General features: G+C 39.6%; 1 protein-coding gene across 1 annotated transcript; it reads right to left on the bottom strand.

Annotated features, from left to right (window-relative positions):
- Positions 1 to 3,588: 3,588 nt before the first annotated feature.
- On the bottom strand, positions 3,589 to 8,872 carry LOC146677241 (gamma-aminobutyric acid receptor subunit alpha-2-like). Its single transcript, XM_085379497.1, has 3 exons — positions 8,734 to 8,872; positions 7,997 to 8,199; positions 3,589 to 5,271 (listed from the first exon to the last, which is right to left on the bottom strand). The coding sequence occupies exons 1-3, from the start codon at positions 8,870 to 8,872 to the stop codon at positions 4,963 to 4,965; spliced, it is 651 nt and encodes a 216-aa protein (XP_085235623.1). The 3' UTR covers positions 3,589 to 4,962.
- Positions 8,873 to 13,396: the final 4,524 nt, after the last annotated feature.

The following is a 13,396-nucleotide window of genomic DNA, read 5'->3' as shown; positions in this document are numbered from 1 at the left end:
GGAGATGGAGCCAATGTGGCAAGAAAACTGGTTCTTTGAATGAGAACCTGAGGCTGAGTCAGTCCCATTAGACTAGATGTTAGGAAGCCCTGTAACAGCAGAAATAAACATGTTTATAACCTGCTACAGAAAACCTGGTGAGTTTTAGTCTCTGGTCTATAATTTAATTTCCTGCTTCCCTTCACTTGTTTAAATTATATTAAGCATTGAAGTGGATTATAATGCGCAGAAATGCTCTGGCTGCCAGGTGGGTTACAGACAGCTGTCTCTTAGGTGTAACCTCAGCAAATTCACTCTGAACTGATTCAGTGAACTGGATCTTTGAACCATATTTGTGGTGTCTGCCATTTAGAGCACTTTAATGCAATTATCTGACATAATTTGTTTGATTGTTGTACGGCTCATTGTACTAATAGAACATCAAGAGGTCTGTCTTCCAGTTTTGATGAGGGAAATTCTAGTGGGTTGAGTTTTTTTGGGTGATATACCACCAATAGCAGGTTTTTGTGTCTGTGTGATCCACCCATACATTCTTTGGATGCACCATGCTAACCAAGCCAGTTAATGTTAGCTAATAACTCCACCCTCATCTCCCAATCCAGTCTTTAAGTCTGACGTCATTAGCTGTTTCTGGGTCCAAACTCTGCTTCAGGTCCCAAAGTCAAACGAACACTGGCGCAACACACAGTTACAAACTGTCTAAATTCTTTCATCTTTAATAAAATGATCAGTGTGGCTGCTCTGCCTGGCGTAACAGTTAAATTTAAAATCTGGGAATCCATGAAAACAGAGTTTATTAAATTTAACAGAGTTAGAAGTTAGCAGGAAGTTAGCTCGCTAGTTTCCAACTAAACATAATATAGCATGTTCTGACTGAGAGATTTCTGAAAAGATTAAAATGTACAGCTCTGCTATCACTTCAGACATAAATGAAGACAGAAAACTAAACAGTAGTCACGTTTGAAGTTTTACTTTAGTTGGGCTAGCTGGTATATAATGATGTGCTACTTTGTGGCTAGCTATGCGGCTATGGTTAACATAATATAAACATTGAAGCTGGAGGATGAACGCTAACTTAAGGGTTCCCAGTGGTTAGGGACAACCATGCTGTAAACGGACCAAACTTCAGTCAGGAGAACACCTGAGATAATCCATCCACAATACGAGGTTAGTCATTAATATACTGCTGCATGGGCTGGGCTGTAGTTACATTGTAAGGTTTTAAAAACTGAGCTTTAAAATGAACAGCAGCAATAAAAACCAACAGAGGCTGACAGTGATCACTGACTGTTTTTAGGGGCTTGTTGAGATTAAATAGAACAAGATACAAAACATTAAAACATGTTAAAAACACAACAGCCATATTAAACGCAGAGTAGTTTGGACCCGGAAGCAGGGCTCTTACGTCATCACTTAAAGACTGGATAAACATCATTACTGATCCCGAAAGATCACAACTTTAATGGCCACAATGTAAAAATAGTCTTTAAAAAGTAGCGCTTTCTATGCAGAATTTTGGCCCATTCTTTTTCTCAATGCTGCTTTAGTTCATTGAGTTTCTCTAAAGGTCCCATCACTGGGTTTCACTCAGATGATGTTGCTTGGGATCATTTGCATGTTGTATGACCTTATTTGGGCAAAGCCCCTGCTGTGAGCCAGATGGCCTCATAGTCAACTCAATATACATCAACATTTTTGCTAATTGTGGTGCTGTGCATTACAGCCAAGCATCTCCACTTTTGTTTTTCCAAAGAAGATTGTTCATTGTGCATTCAATTAGCAGCACCTGGCTGCTACTTACCATCTTAAATCCTATAGAAGGAGTATACTTAGCTTTTTGCAGTACTGAATAGAGTCCTGTGAAAACTTTAACATGACTGTGCAGGCTCAGGAATTAACTATATATGGTGGTTCGAAACTTGTGAAGGCGTTTTACAATCCACTGTTAATTTTAGCTCTTTAAATAGCAAGTTTAAAACACACCAACACAGTGATTAAAAGTACCCAGAACTTATATAACAACACAAAAATAAATTGAACATTTGTACATCAGTAGACTTAAAGGTTGGAACTTAAAGGACTAACAAAAGTAGCCATCTTCAGTGTCTTTCTTCACTAAGCTCTTTACAGTTAAAAAGAAAAATAAGCAGCTACGCAGTTCATTCTCTTCATTTATGTTCTTGTCTCCAAAGTCAGGACAAAAACCAGATATAAAGAACTGAAATAATGTTTTATTAAAAAGTGCACTGAATCAAGCATCCGCCTGGTGAACAATCCCTTTATCTGGAATGTTTAAGACTCTGTCAGGATGTTGGAGAAATATGAATTATAGCCAAGGACATAATGAAAATAAATTATAAAAATCATAGATTTTGTCTCCATGCAAAGTTTTTTTCAACAAACAAATCAAGTGAAATTAAGTTAAAATACCCATGTGAAGAAAAAGTATATCACGTCATGAAAAAACTTACACAGAGTATCATGTATGACTGCTGATATGGGGCTGAACATGACTTTTCTCACACAATATACAGTAATCATGAGCAAAACAGGTTTAACAATACATTTTTCTCATTCTTGGAGTCCAGCATCCTCTTACTGTTTACAGATCAAAGGACATTTTTGCAGGATTTTAACCACCACCAAGATACTTCCCTAACTTTAAAGACTGAGTTACATGAACATTTGTATTATACAAGAGCAATAAACCCATGAAATTATTTAGATTTTACCCCTGATTATAAATAGATGTACTAAACTAAAAGTAAAGTAATAAAGGCGTGAATAAATACTCTGGTATTAGCTGGTTGGTGTTTCTGTGAAACAGTCTCCTGCCTATAACTGACATCTCATATATATATATTTAATGGAAGGACTCAGAAGAGACTAAAATAGAACAAAAAGGTGAGTAAACATCCAACTTACATTTTAAAAAATGAATGTTCATGTTGTTTAGTTTCTGCTGGTGTGTAAATACGCAAAGTGTTTGCTAGCATTATAGATTTATACTTCTGTGTTGAATCTCTGCAGAGCCTACAACTAAAGCATGATTTAGACTTCCGCGGGAAATCGACGTCCTAACTTCCGTAGTAACCGGAAACTCCTTTTATCCCTATTCCATATACCTTCCATGCCAGTCAAGTCATTGCGTCATGCAGCAACTTGATGTGTAGTTACGTACATGGGTTGCCGTGTAGGGTTAAAACGGGGTTCCAAATATGGCGTAACTTACAATGTTACGGAGCCTCACAAGGGACATTGGGGGGGGGGGGGGCGGGCAGGTGCAAATGAAGATGTACTTTTGCGACATCCCACAAAAGCTTTGCGAAATCCAGAAGAAGTTTTTGATTTACATCCATGCACTTCCAGACCAGTATGGAGTTCTTGAAAAGAACCATAGCGACGGAAGACACACGCCCACGGGAGAGATTTATAGAGTTTTATTTTGAGTTTGGGCTAAACTGTGATGTCATTAAATCAGAGCTTTATTTAAGAGAGAGACATCTGAAGAGAGTCCTTACTGTAAGGGAAAACACTCGTGGCAAGGCGTGCCCTGACCTGGTGGCCTGGGTTACATTCATTATAAATGCAGGGAAAAGTGTTTCTCAGGATCTTGCAAAACTTTTGTGGAAACTCTGGATTTCTCCAATGTTCCTTGCGGATCTGACGCAGAAGTACAATTCACATGTTTATCATTGCCAGCATTTGCACTTGTGGCAAGGTGCCTGCGTTACTCTGCAGTTTTGCTGCCAGAACACTAGTTGGACGTTCTTGAGCCGATTAGAGTCGAAAAGAAGGCCAAGAATAGTTGTAGCAGGCTGCATTAACACAAGGAGCAGGCTGCAGGCTTAATGCAGGCTGCATTAACGTAATAGCAGTTCTAGGTAGGTCCACATCAGGCGCAAGTTCATAAAGAGTTTGCTGTTACAACATAACAACAGCGTATATTTAACACAGAAGCATAAATACCACTTAAAGCAACACTTCTGTCCGCTCTGTTTTATTTTTGTGGGGTCATCTGCGCACCCTGATGGCCAGAGAAAATAATTTTTATGGGTAATCTTGAATTCTTCTGTTCCCCTTTGGAGATCTAAAACTAATCCGTTTATCTGCTGTTGTTGTACATAAATTATTTTTTCTGGGGTATAGCTAGTTCTGAAGTTTTCCCATTTTTTGCACAAATATTACACATGCACAACCTTTGGGAAATATGTCTTTTTTTTATAGTGTATCGTTTGTTTCTTTGGCGATATTGTCCTGTAATCCCAAATGGTACATCGAGCTGGCAGAACCACACATTCTCATTTCATATCTTTTTCTTTTCACAGCCTTTCAGGATCTGGGAGTGTTTCGATATTTTTGGAGATTTTTTCTTTCTTTCTTTTTTTATTGAAGCCCCATACCTGTAGTCAAAGATAATAAAACAAGCTTTAAACTGTAACAGTACTATACAAGTGTGTTTTTGCACTGGCTTGGAAATAAAGAAAAAGAGTTGAAAGACTCTTATATGAAGAAAGAAATCAAACGATAGTCAGTCCCTTTCACTCGAGACAAAAATATATACTGTTATATCAAGAAAGTGGGCATTACAGCAGAATTCAACACACTGAGAAGTGATCCGAAATCAAACGTGATTCTTAGTGATTATGTGTTTACTCTTCATTGGATCTGTATGTACAGCAGCCACATACTGAAACTGGAAACATACTTTGAAAGAAATATGCACTCTAATTAGAGTCATCGTACAATATATGTCACCATGAAACCATAAATATAAATATACATACACATTTACAAAAAGCCGGGCTCTTAAAAGTGCTGCAGACAGTGTAGAAAACAGGCGAAGATAGAGGGTCACACTGCAGTCCAGGGCTTCACTCTGCAAAGGTTTGTGTACATAGTTGCTGGAGGTATTTGATTCATTACTTAGACCCCAGACAAGAAGCTATCAAAACTGGTCTCTTAAACAGAGGGGACCATATTTGGTATAACGGGTTCTTTGTTTAAGTAGGTTGCCCAATAGACGAGGTTGAAGATGCCAAAGAGAACAGGAAACAAAATCCGTGACAACCTGTCAATTTTGCTGACACTGTTGAAGGTCTTCTTGCTTTCTTGGGCCTTGCCATCCGCTTTGGGCTTGTTTGGGTCCGTCGCTCCGCCTTTGGCGATGGTGGGAAGAGTACTGGAATCCTTGGTCACGTTAGGCGCGTAGTTGGCTACTGCTACAGCGTAGGCGTTATTCTTCTTGACGATGGAGGCTCTCTCTTTCTTCTGTTGAGAGACCAAAAGGATTACCTGGAAAGGCAGCTTTACTTGTCACCATCTGCCCCTGAATTTCAAAATGCATTTACATGAAGAGAGCGGAAAGACCCCGGTAATGGATCGAGCACATTTTGCAAAGTCAGAATGAAGACCACTTTTATTTTATCCAGGGATGTGCAGTTTGTGGCAGACTTATCCATGAACAGGAGGTCTAAATACTGTCTTCCATCACCCATCTTATATCCCACCTCGTGGTGAAAATTAAAACTTTATGAGGAGACAGGAAAATTACATTACAGTTGCAATTTCAAATGAATGATGAAAGATTTCTTTCACTTTTCTTCAAACCTAGCCCTCTGATAATCTGCATTCTCCCTTTCAGGTTAAAGGAAATGATGGTTCATTGCTTCATTGAGCAGCTCCAGAAAAAATTCCTTTTGTTGTCTTTTTATGCTACCCGTCATGCTATATAAGATGAGCCTGCACTTATATGAGCCAGCAACTTTAATTACCACTCCTGTGGTAATTAATTGTTTAACTAAGACAATCAAGTGCTTTTTATCTTTCTCGCTGTTTGCATGAAGGTATCATTTCTGTTGAGATTTTGTGCTTTCTCACTGACCAGAACACATCCTCTCTGTTTTTGTTTTCTCATTACGTTGAACTGATTTTATGCAAGATTTGCTTTCATTTCCTAAAAAAAAATAAATGTCTGGATGTTTATCCAGGCATTTATTTTTAAATTTATGTTTATACCTAAATTTTATTTCTTGATTTTCCTTCTACCCCTGATATAATGTAATGTCGTACAACATGTTTGTACTCTTAGACAGATCAAGACTTTTCTGTGGTAGTTTGAGGGTTAAGCGCTCTGCTGAAGGGCAAGTCACTATGTAGTTAAATGAGACGAGTGGATTAATGGTACTTTATGTCACTGTCACCCTAGGCAGGGGTCGGCACCTCACTGTGGCTGCTGCAAAAAATAAATGAAACTTTATGAAAAAAAACCCTAATATTACATCTGGCATCTGTCTGTCCGTCCACGTGTGTGTGGCTCTTTTTCTCCTGTTTGGTAGGAGGGGCTAAAATGGCTCTTTAGATGTTGAAGATTGCCGACCCCTGCCCTAGGGAAAACAATGGTTGGAGTCAGCGGCACAAGCAAAATTACTGTGGCCATGTGCTATGATTTTGTGATCCTCTTAGCTTTGAAATAGCTATTTCAAAGATGGGGACCAGGCCCGCAACCACTCACACTCAGTTCCCATCTTAAAAGACACTTTGGCACATCAAGACAGCAATAAGATGGAGTCAGTCTGCTATTAGTTTGCGACTTTCGGGGTTCAAGTTGACAGTTACATGCAATCTGTGATAAAAAATTAACATTAACTACTTACATTCATTAGTTACTTGGACTCTTGGACTCTAAAAGCAAGTAGCTGATGTGAATTTCAGTTTAATGTGAATTTCTATATATGTAGATGGTAACAGATACAAAGAAAGGCATTGCAGATGAGTTTTGCTAATTGGTGCAGACCAACTCAGATTGATTGCAACATTTTGTCAATCTGTCTGCAATTATAAATTAGACAGCAATTACTTACAAACCTGCACCAATCTGTCTGAGAGTGACTGCAGTCAGTCTGAATCAGATGGTGATTGGCTGGAGACACATTGCCTCTCACCAGATGACCCACACAATCAAAAATGGTTGCCCAAAGGTCGAAGGTGTTGCACATTCAACCTCTGGGGAATTGTAGTGAGGACTGCCCTAATGTATGGTTTGAAGACAGTGGCACTGACAAAAAGATGGGGGCCAAAATGCAGGTGACAGAGTTGAAGATATTGAAGATCCTGGGAGCGACCAGCATGGACACGATGAGAAATGAGCACAACAGCTCAGGCTGCAAGGAAGAAGTTCATGGAGAGCAAGCAGAGGGTTGGTGTGACAGTGGATGGACAGAGGATGTGAGGGATAGAGTGAGATGGAAGCAGATGATCCGCTGAACCCTGAAGGAAGCAGCCGAAAGAAAAAGAAAACACACAGACCCATCTTCTCATGACTAATGGAGCCTGTACTCGACAGACTGAATTTTAAAGAATCAGACACACTGCTCAGAATACTAACCAGCTATTTTTGCCTATTCCTATTATTTCTGTGGAGGTAAGCCACATTTGTCACATCCCAACATTTACAAATTTAAATCCCTTATCACTTTATGTTCTTAAAACTTTTCTGCCCCCTGTTGATATAGGGATTGTAATTTGAATGTATGGTTTTGCTCGACTAAATGCTATAAAGGGTAAAAAAAGGATTTTGTGGAATGACTGGGGGCTTCATGTTGGACCAAAGTGTACGTGAAAGGGCTCTCTGTGATTAAAGCGTGTCAAAAGAATTACACATTATCTGACCATTGATGGGATTCACCTTTCCTAGGCTGAGTTTGGCACCTATTAGCACCAGGGGGGATGAACACCTGATTGCACTTATGTTCTTTATCGATATGCTGAGCCTCAGAGTGAGTGATTTTATTATTAGTTCTCAGTAGCTGCAGCATTCTGGCTCCACTCTTGGAAGGTTAAAGAGGCCATTACTGCTGTTTCCCTTTGCTTCCAACAAATGCCTTCAAAGCTCTCTGAGCTCTCTGAGCACTGCCTCCTTCAGCATACAGTACAATGCTAATGAATTCTCTTTGAAGGCGGAGCCTGTCAGAGGATGCGCTTTCTTCTTCATTACCTTGTCAGTCACCACGCTTTTTCCATCCCAAGCCCAGCCGCGCTTTGTGAAGTAATTGACAGTAGCAAATTCAATCAAAGCGGAGAAGACGAAGGCGTAGCACACGGCGATGAACCAGTCCATGGCAGTGGCGTAGGCGACCTTAGGCAGGGAGTTCCTTGCGCTGATACTCAAAGTTGTCATTGTGAGAACAGTAGTTACACCTGGAAACACACACAAGCAGATAGCCAATAATATGAGCTCTGGCAATGTTTATTAAGGTTTTTTCTACTGTAATACACATTCTGCTACACAATACTTTAATGAAGCAGGGGAACAAAGTGAGGCATATGAAAAGAAAATCATTTTATTTTTTCTTATTTCGTATAACTTTTAATATTTCTTCTGGAGCTCAGGAGATTTGGTGTTTTTATTTCTTTCTGTGAGCTAACCAGTGATGAGTCACTAATATTACTTTCACTTGGCTTACAGTCAGGTCAAGCAGTAGCGTAGCCAACTGGATTTAAAAGCAGTGGGGCCTGTAAGAACTGCCCCCACCCCCTTCTCATTATTCCATTTTCTTTTGCACAGAATTTCCCATTAACTTCCAACAATTCCCTATATTCAGTGTTAATTTTTGACAAAACTAGGGGAAGGTCTTACTGCCATTGCAGCACATGCATAAAACCCAGCATCTACAACAGTCAGCTCAAATTACACTGGTGCTAACAATCATCATGTATGTCATATATGCTTACCAAACACAGTCCTAGCTGGCACTGATTCTCTATTCAGCCAGAAAGACACTTGGGAAAGGATGACTGTCATGATGCATGGGAGGTAAGTCTGGATAACAAAGTAGCCAATCTTCCTCTTCAGATGAAATTCAGCCGTCATCACTGTATATTCACCTGGAGACGAGAATCAGGTTTAATTACATGATGCAAAGAATTCAGCTTCTTGATTCACTCTGATTTCTTGTCATCAAACATATACTCTTACTGGCCACTTTCTAAGTACATCGTTTCAACTCCTCATTCAACTTGGTGCATTTAGGTATCTAGACTTAGTCAAGATGACTTGCTGATCATCAGAATGGGGAAGAAAGGTAAGTTAAGTGACTTTCATCTATTACTTTGGTAACTGGGTTATTATTCATAATGAAAACACTTTTCTTTCATCTATATATCTATCAGTGTAAAAATAGTAAAACTGGAGTGAGGGCCATGATGAATGAGTGTGTCAAGTGTTTTAACCCACACAAGTAGAAACAATATCTTCTTACTCCAATTTAGCTATGCAAGTGCAAACCCACGCCTTCCTGTGCCTGTATATTTATGCAATTCACATTGTTAAAATATTATATTTATATCTCAAGCTTTAAGACAACAAAGCAGTATTAAACATAGATTAACTGTCAGCAGTGCACAGTGGATATACAGTAATAATCCATCAACACATGCAAAAGTAGGCAGTAAGAGTTACCGGCCACCAAGCAAAGCCTAATAGCTGACAAGGCGGTGAAACCGTGCCAGTGCTGCAGTATCAGGCAGTCTTTTCAAACAGAAGATATCTCAAAGAGAAGCCAAGATTAGACATGGAAAGAAAAAGATGTGTTACCAATGGCAACAGAACAGAGAAACATAGCTCATTTGCTATGATTTTGAAATGAAGGCCTTGATATACGCTGCCACTTGGCAAGAGGAAAGTCTTTTTCAGCAGTGGGAAGGAGGGGGTAGAAGGGATATCAATTCCACAGAATAATCCCCAAAGATTTTTTTTTGTAATATTCCCTCTCTTTCTTTAATAGCACTGTAGATGTGCTGCTTGTATTTCTAGCAGTTACGTGAAGACTTATTCTGTCTTTGACACAGGCATACGTGCTAGCACAGGAATTTGGAGGAATCGAGTGCACTGTCAGTACTCTCTATGGAGCACTGTATCTTCTGTAATTTAATTTGCATGCCGGTCCGGTGCTTGTGTTGTGGAATGGGGGAAGGGGATGTACAAGCAAGGATATGGATGCTGATAAGTCTTCTCTGGAAAAGCTTGGGATCACTTCACTTAGAGGGAAGACAATTATAGCATGAAGATAGTAATCCTGTCATGTTCAATTCAATTTAATTTTATTTATATAGTGCCAAATCACAACAAAAGTCGCCTCAAGGCGCTTTATATTGTACAGTAGATCGCACAATAATAAATACAGAGAAAAACCCAACAATCATATGACCCCCTATGAGCAAGCACTTTGGCGACAGTGGGAAGGAAAAACTCCCTTTTAACAGGAAGAAACCTCCGGCAGAACCAGGCTCAGGGAGGGGCGGGGCCATCTGCTGCGACCAGTTGGGGTGAAAGAAGGAAAACAGGATAAAAGACATGCTGTGGAAGAGAGACAGAGATTAATAACAGATATGATTCAATGCAGAGAGGTCTATTAACACATAGTGAGTGAGAAAGGTGACTGGAAAGGAAAAACTCAATGCATCATGGGAATCCCCGGCAGCCTATGTCTATTGCAGCATAACTAAGGGAGTATTCAGGGTCACCTGGTCCAGCCCTAACTATATGCTTTAGCAAAAAGGAAAGTTTTAAGCCTAATCTTGAAAGTAGAGATAGTGTCTGTCTCCCGAATCCAAACTGGAAGCTGGTTCCACAGAAGAGGGGCCTGAAAACTGAAGGCTCTCCCTCCCATTCTACTTTTAAATACTCTAAGGACAGCAAGTAGGCCTGCAGAGCGAGAGCGAAGTGCTCTAATAGGGTGATATGGTACTACAAGGTCATTAAGATAAGATGGGGCCTGATTATTTAAGACCTTGTATGTGAGGAGCAGGATTTTGAATTCAATTCTGGATTTAACAGGAAGCCAATGAAGGGAAGCCAAAACAGGAGAAATATGCTCTCTCTTTCTAGTCCCAGCAGCATTTTGGATTAACTGAAGGCTTTTCAGCGAGTTTCAGCGAGTTTTTAGGACATCCTGATAATAATGAATTGCAGTCGTCCAGCCTGGAAGTAATAAATGCATGAACTAGTTTTTCAGCGTCACTCTGAGACAGGATATTTCTAATTTTAGAGATGTTGCGCAAATGGAAGAACGCAGTCTTACATATTTGTTTAATATGTGCATTGAAGGACATGTCCTGGTCAAAAATGACTCCAAGGTTACTCACAGCGTTACTGGAGGCCAAGGTAATGCCATCCAGAGTAAGAATCTGGTTAGATACCATATTTCTAAGATTTTCAGGGCCGAGTACAATAACCTCAGTTTTATCTGAATTAAGAAGCAGAAAGTTAGCGGCCATCCAGGTCTTTATGTCCTTAAGACATTCCTGCAGTTTAACTAATTGGTGTGTGTTACCTGGCTTCATGGATAGATAGAGCTGCGTGTCATCTGCATAACAGTGAAAATTTATGCTGTCTTCTAATGATGCTGCCTAAGGGAAGCATGTATAATGTAAACAGAATTGGTCCTAGCACTGAACCCTGTGGAACACCATAATTGACCTTAGTGTGTGAAGAGGACCCTCCATTTACATGTACAAATTGGAGTCTATTAGATAGATATGATACAAACCACTGCAGCGCAGTACCTGTAATACCTACAGCATGTTCTAATCGCTCTAATAGGACATTATGGTCAACAGTATCGAATGCTGCACTAAGGTCTAGCAGGACAAGCACAGAGATGAGTCCACTGTCAGAGGCCATAAGAAGATCATTTGTAACCTTCACTAAAGCTGTTTCTGTGCTGTGATGAGCTCTGAAACCTGACTGAAACTCTTCAAATAAGCCATCCCTCTGCAGATGATCTGTTAGCTGTTTGACAACTACTCTTTCAAGGATTTTTGATATGAAAGGAAGGTTGGAGATTGGCCTATAATTAGCTAAGACTGCTGGGTCTAGAGCTGGCTTTTTGAGTAAAGGTTTAACTACAGCCACCTTGAAGGCCTGTGGTACATAGCCGATTATTAGAGATAGGTTGATCATATTTAAGATTAAAGAATTAATTAATGGCAGGACTTTGAGCAGTTTTGTAGGAATGGGGTCTAAAAGACACGTTGATGGTTTGGAGGAATTAATTATTGAAGTTAACTCAGAAAGATCAATTGGAGAAAAAGAGTCTAACTTAACATCAATGGTACTAAGAGTAGCTGTAGATAATATTACATCTGTGGGATGATTATTGGTAATTTTTTCTCTAATGATAAAAATTTTATTTGTGAAGAAGTTCATGAAGTCATTACTAGTTAACGTTAAAGGGATTGTTGGCTCAAAAGAGCTCTGACTTTTTGTCAGCCTGGCTACAGTGCTGAAGAGAAACCTGGGGTTGTTCTTATTTTCTTCAATCAGTGACGAATAGTAAGATGTTCTGGCTTTACGGAGGGCTTTCTTATAAGGCAGCAAACTATTTCTCCAGGCTAAATGATGATCCTCTAAATTTGTGACACGCCATTTCCTCTCCAGCTTACGAGTTTTCTGCTTTAGGGTACATGTTTGAGAATTATACCACGGAGTCAGGTACTTCTGATTAGAGACCTTAGTTTTCACAGGAGCTACAGTATCCAGAGTTGTACATAGTGAGGAGGTAAAATTATTAACAAGATAATCGACCTCTGTTGGGGTAGCGTTCAGATAGCTGCTCCCTTCTATGTTGGTACAGGGCATTGAAGATGATAACAGTGGGTGGATTATATTCTTAAACTTAGTTACAGCGCTTTCAGAAAGACATCTACTGTAATAAAGTCTACTCTCCACTGCTGTGTAATCAATTATTGTAAATGTAAATGTTATCAGGAAATGATCAGACAGCAGAGGGTTTTCAGGAAACACTGTGAAATGTTCAGTTTCTACGCCATATGTTAAAACAAGATCTAGAGTGTGATTAAAGTGGTGGGTGGGTTCTTTTACATTTTGAGAGAAGCCAATTGAGTCTAATAACAGATTAAATGCCATGTTGAGGCTGTCATTTTTAGCATCTACATGAATGTTAAAATCATCCACAATAATTATTTTATCTGAGCTGAGCACTAAATCAGATAAAAACTGAGAAATCAGACAGAAACTCTGTGTAAGGCCAGGTAGACGATAGATGATAACAAGCAAGACTGGTTTCTGAGTTTTACAGCTGGGTTGGACAAGGCTAAGCATCAGGCTTTCAAATGAATTAAAAGTCTGTCTTGGTCTTTCGTTAATTAATAGACTGGTGTGAAAAATTGCTGCCACACCGCCACCTCGGCCTGTGCTTCGAGGTTTCTGGTAGTTAGAATGACTCGGGGGTGTTGATTCATTTAAACTAACATAATCATCCTGCTGCAACCAGGTTTCTGTACGGCAGAGTAAATCGATTTGTTGATCAATTATTAAGTCATGTACTAACAGAGACTTGGAGGAGAGAGACCTAATATTTAATAATCCACATTT

The sequence above is a fragment of the Rhamphochromis longiceps genome, linkage group LG2 (assembly GCF_057381845.1).
Source record: "Rhamphochromis longiceps isolate RC_006_pf linkage group LG2, R_longiceps_female_GT1.1, whole genome shotgun sequence".
Taxonomy (NCBI): domain Eukaryota; kingdom Metazoa; phylum Chordata; class Actinopteri; order Cichliformes; family Cichlidae; genus Rhamphochromis; species Rhamphochromis longiceps.
Note: the sequence above shows the minus strand (reverse complement) of the source record. Positions and strands in the feature narration are given on the sequence as shown.